Consider the following 17,273-nt stretch of genomic DNA (forward strand, 5'->3'; position numbering starts at 1 on the left):
CACGTATGTAAGTGTGCACATGCATGTGGAGGCCAGAGGCTGGCTTCGGGTGTCTTCCTTGACTGTCCTTCGCCTTATTCCTTTTGACAGTCTTGTCAGGTCTGGCTTCTTTCATGGGTCTTCACCATCTGAACTGAGGTCCTCACACTTTAACAGCTGAGCTCTCACCCCATCCTCATGAGCATACATTTATTGTAAACCAGGTAGGTTTCTGCATCCGATCCAACAGCGAGCCTAAGACACTCTGCTCTCCTAGGAAATGGCATCTTCCTGTGTGTTTGCTTGTCGGATGGTCTGAATTTACTGAGAGCTTCCCTTTATACTTACAGACTATGAATAGGGTTTCTTTCCTGTACAATTGGGCTTTATAGGGGAGAGGCTCTATTTACATGAAAGCTACTTAAGATTTACTTACTTTCGAAAGGGTTTTGGGGTTCCATGTTCTGCCACCCTAAAACAATAGAGAATAAGGAATCACAGGACAGCAAAACAGAGACCAAGAAAGACAGACCCAGCCAGCTAGTGGCAGCACATGTCTTTAATCCCAGCACTCAGGAGGCAGAGGCAAGTGGATTTGAGTTTGTCACTTTGAGGCCAGCCTGGTCTACAGAGCAAGTACCAGGATAGCCAGGGTACACAAAGAAACCCTGTCTCAAACAAACAAACAAACAAATAACAAATAAAAAGATAGATATACCCAAGATACAGAAGTTATTTAACATAACAAAAAATTTCAGTAGGATTTAACATTTACTACCAACCAGACTGCTATCAAAGCATTATAAAAGAAAATGCTGCCATATATTAAAGGTGAAAGGTCAAAGAACTTAATGCACAACGCTCTATGAATTACCTCTCCACTTCACATTCCTCCTCCTGCACTTGATCTAGCAGAGGCGGGGGGAAGTCAAAAACAGTATTGGGGACTCGAGGTATGCTATCCAAGCAGTCTCCAGGTGCCACCGCGTCTCCAACTTGTTTTGCTCCTAAGGTGACAAATGCCAGAGTCACTAACTGTTTAAAATAAAACAGCAGAGCAATAACCAAGAACCTAACCAATTCCCAGAACTGTAGTTTAGAATAGAAAATTCAGTATATAAAACTCTCAGTGCACTTGAACACACTTTTCTTTTCTTTCTTTCCTTTTTTTTGAGACACTATGGAGCCCCTGGCTGGCCTTAAATTCCCAGAGATCTGCTACCTTCCACATCCTGAGAGATGGGATTAAAAGCACTCACCACCCTATACCTGACAAGAAAATCATTTTTAAAGTATTCCCTTAAAAAGTAACGTTAGAGGTGCTGAGCTGGTATGGCAGGTTAAGGGCTTGCACAAGCCTAAAGCCTGAGTCTGAAGCAGACTTGAGTGAAGCAGAATTCCAACTTCTACAAGTTCCTTGAATTCCACACACACCCACTACCTCTGAACTGCTGCCTACGCACAGGTTTGGGAAGAGGTGGAATCTGTCTTTAGTTGTGTATTCTCTGCTGAGGGCCCTAGGCTCCAAAGACAGGTCTGAACCCAAGGTCACACAGATGGATCCCAGTGAGTCACAAAACAAAATGACTAAACATGAAGAGAGGTGTGGTGAGTGGAGGCAGGATGGAGAGAGGTAAGGAGTGAGAGGGTCAATATGCAAGGTGCACATAAATAAATTATGAAAATTAACTTTTAAGAAACGGCAAGACAGGCACTGTGTCTTGTGATGAGGAGCCTCCTCCTTTCTCATTTCTAAAAGCAGCTGCTAGGATGGATCAATTCCAAATAAAACTTCTGCCTATCATCTGTATCTCTTTCTCTAGGGATTCTGCTCACTCTCTGTCCCTGCCAATGTCTAATAGTTATGCCATTACTGGTTGGGTTATGAGGCATTACAGAAATCCAAATATGGTTCCATTTTACTACATCAAGGAGAATGTTAACTCTCTTGTATGTCAGGCTAGGGATTTAATGTCCATGTATTTCCTTCTCCTGTTCTTCTTACCTTTCTCATGTGTGGTCTCAATCAAATAGGTATCTATTTTATACTTTACCTAGCAGGATGATTTTAAATGCCTGAAAACCAATTGAATATATTTTCATTACTGTGACCTTATACATACTGTCGAATACATCCTGCAGCATATATGCAGACTGCTCCTATCGGGTTAGGAAGTGTGCTGGTCTGAATACTTTCTTTCTTACTGTCCCCAGTTATGCAACTCCTTGGCCACTTAAAACAGGTGCTTATTACTCTAAAAAGAACTCCATCAGCCGCTCCATGAGCAGGCCACTTGTTTCCGTTTCCTTTAGCAACTGTAGTGGTTTAAAGACAAGTTAACAAACTTGCTAATTCTCCTTCAGAATGGACTCTGATCGTCTCCCCTGAAGTATGGATGACTTGGTGACCTGCCTCTAACTGGCTGAGGTGACAGCAGAACTCTGCCCTCGTCCCCTCCTTTACATCACTCTAAGGACTCAGCTATGGTGTCCTGGAACATTAGAGCAACTCTTGAAAGAGTCCTCGTGGCTCTGAGTTGAGGCTTCATCTGAGTGGCATGGAGGAGAATGTTTCCTACTCTCCTGAGAGACCAAGTTAGAACCACTTAGCCAAGCAGATAGAAGTTCTTCACTCAGGAACAGATGAGAACACTTTCTGCATATGCCACTAAACCTGAAGTGACTATTACACAACAATTAATAACAACAATTACTCTACTACTTACTCTATACTTAACTTTTAATTAAAGTTTTCTCTGAAATATTTTTATGGGATCCTATTCTTTATCGTGTCTTTAATGTTCCCAGGTGTACGACGTTAGAGGCATTTTAAATTTCTTATGCATCCTCAGAATTAGGCTGTTCCTCTAGGGATGGCTTTTCTCTTCAGAGTCTCTTTATGTCATTGTCAAATGTTTGGAGCTGTGTGTCGCCTCAGGTCTTAACTCTGAGGAGCAGCTGTTTTCCAGGAATGAGGACTGACTGCATATTTAAGATGGAAATGTTCAGCTGACTTGGCTGGAAACAGTTCTGGTCCAAATATTTGACATCTTCTTGTTGCCGAATTATCATTAATGTTTAAAAACCCCCAGCGTCTCAGGTTTATAGGTCTTCTCTAAAACTTATTGGGGCCTGACATGATCAAAGGTGTCACCCTGATGACCTGAGTTTGATCCTGGAACTCATGTGGTGGAGGATACACCCGGTCAGCTAGGCGACACACAACCCAAGGCACCCTGCACTTGCAGTATTTTCCTTTCTGAGCATCTTTCTTTGCTATCCCTGAAGTCTGTATCAAGTGTTTTTATTAAGCCCCAACTCTGCTTCCTTTAGAAAACAGAACAATTAAGTTGCCAGTTCCCTCAGTCCCTCTTATCTTTCTTTCCTGGAATGAAAAAAATCCCCAACTTTTCTGGTATTGGGTCTTTTCTTATTTATGAACAGTCTCCCTGTGTGTGCCTGGGTGGCCTTGAACCTTCCATCCCTCTGCTTCTGGGTCTCGGAGATGACTCTGGCTGTATTACCATACCCAGTGGCTCCAATGTGAATTTTTAGTTTTGCGACTTTCCTTGTGCATCTTATGAGCTTCAAATGGCAGGAATCTGTGCATAGTTAACACCTCAAGAGTTCAGGGAGTGGTTTGGAGTTTTGGTTTTTAGGAAAATAAAAAAACTATCATTTAGCATATATGCATTGTGAACTGCAAAATACTAAAATATTTAAATCAAACTAAACTGGGATTCACTTCCGATTAAAATCTTATGGCTCACCTGTGTCATTCTCTCTCCCTCCCTCTTGGGAAAGAGCAGCCCCTGAGGTGGCAGAGGACATGGAACTGGCAGGCAGATATCCAGTGTCTGTTCCTTCATTGGCTACTCCACTCTGGCGCAACTTAGCAGGGTCCTGAAGCTCAGGACTCATAGATGAGGGTGCGGACAAGTGCTTCGGGTGGCGAAGCTTCTGTATCTCCATGGCCCTGCCAACTGCACAGAAAGCAAAGGTCAGGAGCGTGTGCTGCACAGTGGCTGCAGACGAGCGAAAGGGGTGGGCAGAAATACCTGGGAGTCTATAGTTATTACACAAAGCAAGAAACGGGGGGAAGAAAGGAGAGAGCAGATAAGGAAAGTTAAGAGAGACAGAGCAGGAGAAGAAAGAACGTAAGAGACGCTGGAGAGAGCAGCGGCAGTGAAGGCAGAGGGAATGCTGGGGGAGTTTTGTCTTAAAAAACAAAGATGCAGCCTTTATCTGTCAGTGACAGCCTCTCCACTTTTCCTGTGTATTCACCATTCACCACCGTACCAAAGACTGTCCTGCTCCTTACTCTTGCTCGCATCAGGCTCTTTCAGGCCATCCCCTCTGCTACCATCCACATCCTCACATGGCTCTGTGCAGCCCGAATCTAAGTGCACCTTCTCCTTCTCTGGAGATTCCCTGGCACTTGCACGAGGACTCTTCACGTCCTGGAGACACAGCATCACTGCTCTCCAACCCAACTGTCCCCCAGCACGCCAGAATCTGAGGTGAGAGGTACAGCACAGGCTGGCTGCCTTCCCACGGGACCACATCCATCTCTGCTGCCACCCTGTGTGGTGGTCTCATCTCTCTCTGCTATGGATGTGGCAGGATATCAGAAAGAGCACAGTGGATACATGGAAACCACTGAAGTACAGAGAGAGTAAATCACAGTGAGTACAATCATGGTGGAGTGATTACCACACAGGGTGGATGGGTAGGGGTGTGTGTGTGCTTGCATGTGCACATGCGGTTCTGAAGGAGACAACTCTGAGTACCTTTCCATTCCTCAAAGTCCACACCTTTTTTAAGACACAGTCCCTGCTCACCTGGAACTTGATAACAGGTCGGGCTGGCAGGCCAGGACCCACCAGTCTCTGGCTTCCTAGATTCAAGCTACCACATCAGGCATTTTCCCCCTCAACATGGGTTCTACAATTGAATATCTCTTCTAAGAGCTTTAACAACTGAGCTAGCTCCCTGGCCCAAAGCTTTTTTTTAACTGAGCAAACATAAACAGGCATGCATAAAGTCAGAGACAGGAGGCCATGACAGGCGTATGATGAAGACGTGCACAACAGTTAATACAGCATCGGAGGTGCGCTCTGTTCAACAGCACTGGGGGAACAAAGCAGTGCAGCATCAACGTCCGCTGCAGGGTGGCTGCCTCCAGCGACGCATCCCTGACCTAACAAGCTTCTGAGGAAAGGCAGCAAGGAACAGCACCTCAAGCTTCAACATACTTGCACTGTTGTCATGGCGGCTTGGTCTTCTTGGGGGTCCCAAAATGCTGGGGAATCCTCTTCGCTTCCCTTTTTCTTCCCCCTCTCTATCTTTCTTCATGCTTTGCTAAATTCAAGGTACAGTTATAGTGAGATAAGAGACATCACACAGTAGGTCTGCTGTTGCTTTCAAATACAGCAATGCTATTCTAATGGCCAGCTGAAAGGAACTGGGGAATATACATAAAAGAACCATGGCACCCACAGAGCCAAGCTGTGTGTGAGCCTCAACTCTGCATGCCATGGTTTTTATCTTTGCATTTTTGGTGTCAAGACAGCACACCTGATGTTGTCCTGGCTTGCCTTAAACCCACTTGTATAGACAAGGGTGACCTTGAGCTCTGGATCTTCCTGCTTGTAGCTCCCAAGTGCTGTGCACTACCATGCTCAGCTTTCAACAGAAAACATACTCTTAGAAACTAAAAGGCCAATTTTACCAGAAGCTTGTTGACAAATATTTACCTATTTGTCAAGAAACTGTTTTACACCATTCACTCATCCATCAGCACTTTCATAGCATGTGAAGGCCCGGGCTAAAATCTAGGGACGTAGTAATGAGGGATATACAGTCCCTTTATACTCTAACAAACATTAAATAAAACCTAATGATTACTGGCACAGGCACCCTGAAGTGGAAGTCTAAGGCACTGATTTGCAGACGGCAGGAATATAAACCATTCACATTACCTACTTTTCTATGTGTGGATTTCTCACTAGATGTTTAGTGTCTTGGTAAGAGAGACCAAGTTAGGCCCATCATGATGCTCAGTGCTAATGTGCTGGCTTAGTAAATGCTGGGAAGGAAAATACTGTTTGCAAATGTGGGGAATGTCATGGCGGCCCCTCTATGACCACCCCAGTCACACACCTTGATCTTCGGAAGGAAGCCGATCCGACCCCGCTTGTGCTCCAAGTTTCGAGGTTCTTTCACTTTTACTCCCAAATGCTTCATATACATGAGAATTACATACTGCATGGTGGAACTGGAGGAGAAATGATTAAATAAAGTAAGATTTTCTATCTGGGGAGGTTGGTCAGAATAAAGAGACGAAATGATTTTTAGAGGCCCAATGATGAAAATAAATCAAGGCAGACATTAAAAAAACTGTACACAACCAACCCTATTCACAGGATACTAGAGTTATGAGTCAAATAAAAAACAGGCCACCAGAGGGAGCTGACAGCCTACATATGAAGTTAAAAGAAACTTAGAACAGATAGAAAATAGGGCTCTGGATGGAGTAGGGAGCATTGTATTACCTCCTTTCTTCTTCTACAGCCTGAGCAGTCATCCTAAAAATAAAAATATTTTAAGATGAGATACATACAATTGGAGATGGTCTATCTATAAGTCTGTGGTACATTTGGAAGTGATCTATCTGTAAGTCACATGGTGCAAGGCCCTGGGTTCAGTTGAAGGTACCATTACAAAAGATCAAAGAAACACACTCATTCAGTCAGAGATCTACTATGTAAGCTCAGACACCTGAAACAACAGAAAAGAACTAAGTGTTTTGGGTCCTGTCTACATCCAGAATAAAATACTCAAAGAACTCTACTCCACAAAGGGTCCCCAACATTACACAGCCCTGTCATTAGGTGAACGTGTTTTATAGCAGCAAGTATTGCCCAAGGCCTATAAATCCAGCAGTGAAAGTGTTCACCTAATGCTTATCACTGATTATAACTTTTGGAGTTACTCATTAACCAACACTCAGAAAGGAGAAGGCAAGAACTTTAAACTAACAGGAAAAAACTGTTTCTGAGTGTCGTGATGAATAATTCTACATGTACAATCTGACTGATCTGCCAAATCTGCTTAAAAAGTGCTCCAAGCAAAAGAAGCATTTCTGCACGCGGCTCCTACTTACAATACTTCTTCAATTTTGGTAACGATCTGTTCCGCACATGCTCGCTCCTTCTCCAGAGTTCCCCGGTCCTTGTCTCTCTCTGCATCAAGTTTGGTCAGCTCACTCTCAGCCAAGGTCAGTCCCATGCTGCGTTTCTGTCTAAAAGAATTAGGGAAAAAAATATCTCAGCAGAGAGCAGGCTATCTCCCGCTAGACGTCTAGACAGTCCTACGTACAATTGACTATGGACAGGCAGGACGTCCTGTTTCCTACTTTGACCCAGCAAGCCAGGGGTCTAGTGGTGGTCAATGTTCTGACACATTTCTGGAAAGAGCACACTCAGCAGAGGCCGCACTGAGCTGCCCCGTGCTAAAGGGGCGTGAATGGAGACTATGGCTTCTCAACCACCCTCTGACTTCAGATACCCAGTACGCTTAATAACAGAGCTAAGGCCACATGATTTACATAGTGATGAGTGAAATATTTCATATGTAGCTTTTTCCTATTAAAAAAAATAAGACAAAAACTCACAATGAGCAAACCAAATTTCCCTAACACCAAACTTACCGAAAATCCTCCAAGTGCCTCTGAACTTCAGGGTGAACCCTCTCCTGCATTGTTTGAATGTAATGGCGATGCAGATCCTCAGGAATGAGCTCGGGTCTTCTCTTTTCTACATAAAGAAAGGGGATTAAGTGATCTGAAGTTGTGGTCTATGTGACTGACACTGGCAACACAGTGACATCACACAGTACACGCTGAACTTACTACCGCAGAGAACTGGATTCCGGTCAGAATCCAGACCTCACCCCTCCAATGTATTAGACCCTCTTTCAGCTGTGACTCACAGGATTAAAGTGGCCCTGACTAAACTAACACAGAACAGCAGAACTGAGGGGAGCCACATTTCAATGGAGACGTTGATCTCCAGGGACATGGGCGCTTCGGACTTACCTAGATCCACAGAGATTTCCTCGGGGACGGAAACTCTCAGGTGCTGAAACAATGCGGAGAAAGTTAAACCTGCGGCAGACTTCTGGGACGGAGTGAAGAACACGGACGTTTTCCTAAAGGTGTCTCATCATCCAGCCTTTCTTGCTCACCCACGTGTCACAGCCCTGGACTGGTCTATTGCTCAGACATGGAAACAAACTCTTTCCCCAGAGTTCTGCTCTGAAGGAATTACTAGTCATTCTACTGGGCAGCAGAATAATTATCACTCCTCATAAATAGCTGACATTAGCTTACTAGAAACTCTGGTCAATATAATCAGGTATGCATTACTTGAAATAATAAAAGTAAACCTAAGTTCTACGTATATTACATATGAAAACCTGACTCACGTGAGCATGATTTTCATATCTGAATCCGAGATGCCCAAGACCATGTGATCCTCAGTAATTTTCCTAGGTGAGTTTTTAAAACTCTCAGTGGTATTCTCTCAGTGAAAAAGTATTGGATGTGATGTTGAGTTTTTGGGTCTTAAATTTCTAGTAGTCATCTGCAGTTCCTACAGTAGAACTAAGGATCAACTTCTCTCCAGGATTTCTCTCCCATAAACATGTAGACTTTGGTCATTATCAGACTACAATACTCTTTACCCCATGACTTAACAGAAAAACTTACTTTGTATTCAGAGGAAATATTCTGGTTCTTATACTAATTTTATACTGTACACCTATTAAAGTCATATATTTCCTAAATTTAAATAATTTTTATAAAGATCTAAAGTTCTAAATTGGAAAATAAGTCAGTGTTAAAATGTTATGAGACCCTTACATAATTTGTTTTGGTGTGTATATGTGATGTGTGCACACATGTGTTAGTGTGTACGCTTGCCCACGCATGCCAATGTCAAAGCCAATGTTGGCTTCCTCTGTCACTCTCTACCTTGTTCTTTTGAGATAGGGTTTCTCATTGAACCTGGTACTCACTGACTCTGTTAGCCTGGGATCCTTTTCTCCCTGTTTTCCCTCCTAGTGCTGGGATTAAAAGTGTGCACAGCCACGCCTGGCTTCTTATGTGGGTGCAAACATCTAATTCAAGGACTTCTACTTGCACAACAAGCACTTTACCGCTGAGCAAGCCATCTCTGGCCCCTAAGAAGAGTGACATGTTCATACACGTCTAATCCCAACACTTGGGAACCACAGATAGGAAAATCTTAAGACCAAGGACTGTCTGGGCTAAAAAGACTCTATTTCAAGGAAATGGACAAAGGAAAGATGTGAGAAACAGAAAAAAGAAACACTCTTCTAGCAGAAGTGCAAAAGAGTACATGTGGGGAGCAGCGTAACTCAACAGCGCAGCTCTGCTCAGCTCACCAAGACAGGGATGGGATTCCAGCACCACAAAGAAAGCACACAAGGGGCTGGAGAGATGGCTCAGTGGTTAAAAGCACCCAACTGCTCTTCCAGAGGTCATGAGTTCAATTCCCAGCAACCACATGGTGGCTCACACAACCATCTGTAGGGGGGTCTGATGCCCTCTTCTGGTGTGTCTGAAGACAGCTACGGTGTACTTAGATATATAATAAATAAAAATAAATCTTTAAAAAAAAAAAAGAAAGCACACAAAACTAACTCATGTACGTATGGCCGTGGGGAAAATAGCTTTCACTTGTCACACGAAAGAAGAATCAACACATTGATATGGGTTCTTCTAAGATGCTGCCGCTGACACAGATGGGGGCAGCCAGCGGGCAGCTGCAGTGTGAGGGAGCAGGTGATGGACCTAGTTCGTTTCTTTCTCCATGCTCCACTCTTTCCAGAAAACGGCAGGGCCAGAGCCGGGCTGGAGATGGCGCAGTGGTCAAGAGCATGAGCTGGTCTTACAGAGCACCAGAGTTCAGCTGGGCCTGATCGTGTCTTCTGTCATCCATAGTCACTGACACACTACCCTCACAGACAACAAACACACACAGAGATAGAAAATCAGTGAAATAAAAAATAAAGCCTGCAGGTGAGGAGTGTGGAGAGAAGTGAGGGGGATTCGAGTCTAAAGCAGTCGTCTAGGAGAACAAGTGGGAAGAGACGAGGGCTGGCAATGTGGCAGTGTTTGCTTAGCACTTAGGAAGCTATGGGCGTCATCCCAGCACCTCATAAAGCACCTCATAAAACTAGATATGGTCGGTCGTGCATGCCTTTAATCTCTGCAGTTAGGAAGTAGAGGCAAGACAGTGAGCTTAAGGTCATTTTCAGTGATACATAGAATTCATGGCCTTTGCAAAGGGCCAAGGACCTGACTCGGGTCCCCAGCACCCACAGAAAGGCAGGGCACAGTGGTCTGTGACTGTGACCTAGCAATGGGGAGGGAGGCTCAGGAAGATCCCTGGAGCACACTGGACAGCTAGTCTAAGTCAATCACTGAGCTGAGATTCAGTGACAGACCCGGTCTCAACAGAATAACATGGAGGGCCAGGGCAGGTAAGGTATTTGTTATCAAGCCTAAAACCTGAATCCAACCCCTGGGATCCACACGGTGAAGAACTAACTTTCACCCTCTGACCTCCATACTCACATCTTAGCACAAGTGTACACGCAACCACACCAATAAAAAAGCTACTTATAGTAAAAAACAAGGTGGGAAACAACAGAGAACACACCTGATGCTGGTCTCCGGCCTACATGTGTATGTGCAGATGTGTGCATGCACACCCATACACTATGGAAACAATTTATTTTTAAAGATAAACCAAACAAAAATAGGTGAAGGGAAAGGGACAAGCAATAGGATAATCTAAGGAAGCATTAGAGGCCATTATTTACCCTTACTCAGCAAAGCTCATGATAAAATTCAGCTTAAAAGATTTAAACAAGTATGTGTGGTGTGTGTATGTCCTGTGCTTGCACACGCACACACACATGTGAAGCTTGTGAGGGAAGGCTGGAAGACAATGGAGTATTTTCTTCCACCACTGGCCACCTTACTGTTTGTGATGGGATCCCTCAGCAAACCTCAAGCTCAACGACTGGCTAGACTTCCTGGACAGCAAGTCCCTGAGATCCTGTCTCTGCCTTCCCAGACTTGGGTCTTCCCAAACTTGGGTCTTCATGCCTGTGTGGTAAGCACTCTACCAACTCGGCCACTTCCCCAGCACTCCCACTGGTAAACCAAAGCACTGAGACTCACTGATTTCACCGTGCAACTTTTCCCACCACTTCTTAGTTAAACTTGTACTTCTAACGTCCAAAGGGGCCACTCAGAATCCAATTATTCAGTATCACCCTTTGGATCCTATGCATATGTCTATCATCTATATATGTTTTCATTTCCCAATCTAATCGTGCACATATAAATTCCCAAATATTCATATATATATATATATATATATATATATACACATACATATATATATATACCCTAAAATGCATTGTAAGAATTCATATACCCAAAATTAAATTTAAAGATTATTTTTAAGTCAGTCAAGTACAATCAAGAACTGAGATATAATATGTATGTCCAAAAGCATGATGCACTTCGACAGCACGGTTAGGGGTCAAGAGGTCAAGGTCAGCAAGGGAATGAATGCAGGGAAGGAGAGAAAGACCCAGTATTATTAGTTCGGCAACTACTTACTGCAGATCGGTCCAAGAAGAACTGATGAAACTCCAGGAAGACCCGCCGAGTCTCCTTGGAGTTCGTCTGCTTATACAGGTCTGAATAGAGATAACAGAGCTGTCGTGGGGAAAGAAACGGAAAAGACACAGTGAAAACACACAAAAGGTAATAATTTAGTTAATATCATTTGAAACGCCTATCCTTACAAGTTTAGAAAATAAACCTGTCCACTCGATTTTCATTCTTTTCTTTTCTTTTCTTTTTTTTTTTTTCCAGCGCTGGGGACCGAACCCAGGGCCTTGCGCTTACTAGGCAAGCGCTCTACCACTGAGCCAAATCCCCAACCCCTCGTTTTTCAAATAAAAAGCTCTCCAGCATATGAATCAGTATGTGGATGCGCAGTCACGTAAGCTGTGAGATATATTACCAATGTTGCAGGGTCAAACTGTGAGACTACATGGTGTAAGAAAACAGCCAAGTGGGCAGGGCGAGACTTCAGCAACTCAATGCTCTGGAAACAGCTGCACTGTCCATTGATCTAGAAGAGAAAATGATTGCTTGTCAGGAATTCTGAAAACTGAATCAAAACTGCACTGTGAGGCCAACTGAACACTGTACGCCATCAGAATTCCACATTGACCTTCTGTAATGGTTTCCGTCTGGAATGTCCCCCACAGGCTGTGGCTCAGGGCTTAGCTCTCAACTGGAGGTGCAGTGAAGAATGGTGGGAACTTGAGGAGGTGGCCTTGGTAGAGGACAAAGATACTGGAGAGTGCTTTGGAAAGGTGTGTCACTGCTGGCCCCTTCCTGTTCCTGTCTGTCTCTGTTTTAGTGGAGGAGTGTTTCTCATTTTGCTTTTCTGTTTGTTGCTGTTCCTGTCTTGGTTTGGTTTTTGGTCTTGCCATATACCCTTGGCTGGCCTGAACTCACCATGTAGCCCAAGCTAACAGACTCATGGTCCTCATGCCTCTGCCTCCCATGTGCTAAGCTTCAGGTTTACTAGCGTCCTTATGGGTTTGTGTTTGTTTGTTTGTTTGTTTGTTTGTTTGTTTTTTCTTTTTGGTAAAAATTCAGATATGAGGACTAGAGATGACCCAGCAGTTAAGAGCATTTGTTGCTCTTGCAAAGGACTTGGGTTTGGTCCCTCTGTTAACTCCAGTTCCCGAGGCTCTGGAGCCCTCTTCTGGCCTCCGCAGTACTAGGTACACACAAAGTACACAAACACATATTCAGCCCAAACATTGCATACATAAAACAAAAAGTAAATGAAAATTAAAAGTCCCCAAGTGTGGTGGCGCTCATCTGTAAGAAGGTCAGCACCCTACAGCTGGATGGGAGGCAGGGAGTGGGGAGCTGACCAAAACCAGAGAAGAGAGACTCTGTCTCAAGACAAGGTGTAAGACCACCTCAAAAGTTTTCCCTGACCTACACATGTGCTCTGTGTCATGTGTGCACCTGTGAGTACACACTTACACATCCACATATATACTAAATAAATGCTGAATAAAATTTAAAGTGTTGATCTGTCATAGCTGATTGGGGGTCATCCTAGTAATGCAAGACCAATCCAATACTCTAATATTAATCAATACAATTAAAAGAGTAAATCAGAAAAACCAGTCACCCAAAGTCATTCAACAAAATTCAACATTCAGTTAAGATTTAAAGGAGGAAAGAGAAAAGAAAATTCCCATTAAGCTAGGATCTTTTTTTTTAGCTTGTAACTCTTAACCTAATCAGGAACATCTACAAAAACAGCTGTCAGTCACATACTTAAGAATGAAAACTCAATGTTTTTTGAATAAGAGGGCTGCATAAAACAAGAGCTCCTCCAAACTGACTCATGCTGGGAGTCCTAGTCAGCAAAGCACAGTCAAGAACAAGAAATAAGAAATACATAAAGTAGAAAGAAGAAAACAAAAGACACATCGCTAAGAAACAATATGAATGTTTTATTACAAAATTACAAAAAGTATTCTTTGTTATTTTTGTTTTTGAAACTAAAGCAAGCCAGGATCTCACAATGTAGCCACCACAGGTTAGCTTCAAACTCATGATCCTCCTGCCTCCTAAGGGCTTCAAAAACTTCAGTTAAAAAATTAGAACCTAAGAGTGGTGATACACAACGGTAATCCTAGCACTTGAGAGATGACGGAAACAAAAGTTCAAGGTCAGCCTCGGCCACACAGAGTTTTGGGCAAGTTTTAGGGCTACATAAGGCCATGCCTCAAAAATCTTTCTAATACTAAAAAAAAGTTCCTAAAGAAAAATCACTGAATTTAGCAAGACTACAAGTTAAAAAGGCAGGAACTGGGCTAACGACATTCCTTCAGTCAGTGACCAAGGTTTGTAAACGTTATTTTTAAGTATCATATTCAGTAACATCCCACCCCAATAAAATGAAATTCTCAGTGCCCAGGAGCGAGCCCACATCTGCAGTCTGCAGTGCTGGTTCCTACTGTTCAAAGCTAAAGGCGGCCCACGGTGCTGGGTTACAGACTCAGCCTCACATCCTTAACAAGTTTTGTATCAATGTCCAAAGAATGGCTATCGAATCAGACATCTTAGAAACTGAGAGTCTGGTTTGTGACAGCAAGGGCCCTTACCTGCTCGTGTTCAGTACCAAAATCATCATCCTCTGCTCCGATAATATGAGGGGCGCCACGGGTGGAGGGACTGCCGACCAGCGACTGTGTGTCCTGGTAACAACGGAAACAAGGTCTGAGCTCAAAGACAAGGACAGAATGAAGGCCAACTACAGAACTGGGTATGGTGGTTGATGTCTATAATCCTGCTTTATTTTCAAAATATTGGTTCTCAAATATTCAAACTCTATGTCCAGAAGAGCATTGGCTGTTTCTCAGAACAGTAAAGTGTGTGTGTGTTCTTGTGGGGGGTGGGGTGGGGGGTGTGTTTCCCTGAGACTAATAAACCACCTTTGCTCACAGGAATCAGATTTTTAATACTTCATTTATTCATTTATTTATTTATTTATTCATTCATTCACTCATTCATTCATTCATTCATTCACACATACTCACACCTAGTAAGGAAAGGACATTAAACCGGCTTCAGTTCTTTTTCTGTTGTGTGATGCTAAAACTAAAACACAGGGCCTTATTCAGCTAGGCAAGACTCTGCCAATGCCCTAGTGCCCCATCCCTGGTCTGTTTCTCCTTTTAAATTGCTTTATTTTCTTTCTAATCTTACGCTTTCAGAGTTTTAAAAACTAGATGAAGCAACAGTCACTTATTCTAACAATGATCACATTTTTACTTTGTAACTTGATGTCTTTGACTACTCAAAACTGCTGTTGATAATATCACAAAATTCTGTTGAATCTCTTACAATAAAACTTTAAGTACATTCATTAAAAAATTAAATCAAAGGGCTAGAGTGATGGCTCAGCAATTAAAGAGCCTTTCTGCTCTGTAAGGGACCTGATTTGGGTTCCGGTACCCACACGGTGGTAGGCAACCATCCAGGAGATCTGATGCCCACGCTTCTGGCTTCTGCACACATGCACATGGGGATATGAACAGGTGAAACAGCCCAACGCTTAAAATAGCAAATAATGCTAACGCATTCTCCTAAGAGCTTGTAGAGCCAGGGCCACTGAGAACTCAGCAGTAAACACAATTGCCACACAGTCTGGAGGCCTGAGTGGAAAGATAGAACCAACTCCACACTGTGCACACACATAACAACAAACTTTTTTTTTAATCTTATTCAAGAGTATGAAAATTCAGCAACTGCATCTCTAAGCAGACACTCGAAGACCCGAAACATCACAGTGGTGCTACACACATACGTACATGGAGGAGGTGTAAATTTCTTACGTATTTAAAATACCAAATATGTGCACATTGAGTTCTTTAATATATGTATGGGGAAGGAGAAGAGTATTAATCAGTCTTAAAAGGGAGGAAAATTCCGGCACATGCTACAACAAGGACAAACTTGAAGACATTATGCTACTTGATAGAAGCCAGCCACAAAGAAAAGTATTATGTGATTCTGTTTATGTGAACAGGTCAAAATAGTCCACTCGTAAAAACAGAAAACATGCAGGCCCTGGTGGTGCAAGCCATTAATCCAGCACTTGAGAGGCAGAGACAGGATATGAACAAGTTCTAGGACAGCCAGGGCTACACAGAAAAACCCTATCTCAAAAAGACAATAAGAGAGCAGGGTAATGGGAGATGCTATGGCATATTCTGCTGTAATAACACACTAATAATGGTACGGACTACCTGTTCCAACCCTTTCCTACAGTCCTCTAACAAACTCATTTCATTCAGGTTTTGTTTTGTCCCACACCCTCTCTCCAGACAGTGCATGAGATCCTCCAAGCACATCGTGAATACAAGAAAGGCACAGGGGACAGAGCTTTGCTGTGAAGCACTTGCCAGCCTGTGTCACACTGGACTCACTTTTAAAGCAAGGACGGCACTCACTGCATGGGCGTCATACTCACAGCATCCTGAACTCCTTCAGTCCTCTCTGGGGTGTCCTCGAGACAAACCCTTTCCTTCAGGCTACTCTTGGGGCTCTGACGGAAAGAGAACACACACACAGGCATTAACTCATTGTGGTAAGCACCAGATGAAAATGGGGGAAATCGGAGTACAAGGGGCAAAGTTCTGTTTCTATGTGTATTAAAAACTAAATACCCTTATATCATAAGTGGCACCACTCTTATTCCTGCCTCTTGTCACTTATTCTCTCAGCTTTTCCATATCACACTGAAAACAATACAGAATCAATGAAACTGTTTCATCCAGGCCTCAGCCTAGGGCACCTTCCCCTTTTCATAACTGTGAACAGGTATACGGCATACCTCAAACTCGTTATTTCCAATAAACTCTATCTTTATCACCTCTCTTAGCCTATACCTTATCAAACTATTGCTTCCCTCCTCCAAGGGACAAAAAACAAATTATTCACATTACAACTGATGGCTTGCATTAGCACCTATGAGTTCAAAAATGTAACAAACACCCACACTCCCCTCATCGGTCATCTTGGAGTTTCTTAAGAATATAGACTCTCCCAGCATTAGGGAGGCAGAGGCAGGCAGATCTGAGTTAGAAGTAGCCTGGTCTACAGAATGAGTTCCAGGACAGCCAGGACTAAGCAGAGAAACCCTGTCTCAAACAAACAAACAAACAAGCATATGCGCACGCGCACACAAGCGCACCATACAAAGAATACAGACTTTCTGAGAAAAAACAATCAGAAATATTTATTGTGCATGTAATGCAACCATTTTCTCAAACAGAACTCTCCCTCCTGGAGGCAGCAGAGCACTAAGGCAGCTCAAGAAACTCAGCAGGGATTTACAGGACTCCGGGAGCCTCTGTGTGAGGATATTATGAGTAAAAAACAAATTGCTGGGACACAGGCATGACTCTGCGGTGTCGCCGTTTGCAAGCTGTTCGGAGGACTAATAATGCAGCTTTCTCGAGTCAACAGGCAGGCAGGGGCAGGCTTTGTTGGTGATGTAACTGCCTGAGTCACCCATCGTCCAGTAAGCAGACTCAATAAACTGATTCACTGAACAGGTCTTGGATGGAACCATCTCTGGTTT

General features: G+C 43.4%; 1 protein-coding gene across 4 annotated transcripts in view; it reads right to left on the bottom strand.

Annotated features, from left to right (window-relative positions):
- Arhgef12 (Rho guanine nucleotide exchange factor 12) overlaps positions 1-17,273 on the bottom strand; it is a 126,112-nt gene that overhangs the window by 25,279 nt on the left and 83,560 nt on the right. For all 4 annotated transcript variants that reach the window (XM_039081856.2, NM_001013246.2, XM_063265873.1 and 1 more), the window contains 13 exons: positions 16,161-16,235; positions 14,290-14,382; positions 12,111-12,221; positions 11,702-11,800; positions 8,078-8,120; positions 7,691-7,796; positions 7,145-7,282; positions 6,534-6,566; positions 6,142-6,256; positions 5,235-5,340; positions 3,750-3,962; positions 854-986; positions 416-451 (listed from right to left, as the gene is read on the bottom strand). In XM_039081856.2, coding sequence (XP_038937784.1) covers positions 416-451; positions 854-986; positions 3,750-3,962; positions 5,235-5,340; positions 6,142-6,256; positions 6,534-6,566; positions 7,145-7,282; positions 7,691-7,796; positions 8,078-8,120; positions 11,702-11,800; positions 12,111-12,221; positions 14,290-14,382; positions 16,161-16,235 — 1,301 coding nt within the window. The remainder of the gene's footprint in view (positions 1-415; positions 452-853; positions 987-3,749; positions 3,963-5,234; positions 5,341-6,141; positions 6,257-6,533; positions 6,567-7,144; positions 7,283-7,690; positions 7,797-8,077; positions 8,121-11,701; positions 11,801-12,110; positions 12,222-14,289; positions 14,383-16,160; positions 16,236-17,273) is intronic.

Source organism: Rattus norvegicus, chromosome 8 (assembly GCF_036323735.1).
Source record: "Rattus norvegicus strain BN/NHsdMcwi chromosome 8, GRCr8, whole genome shotgun sequence".
Classification (NCBI taxonomy): Eukaryota; Metazoa; Chordata; class Mammalia; order Rodentia; family Muridae; genus Rattus; species Rattus norvegicus.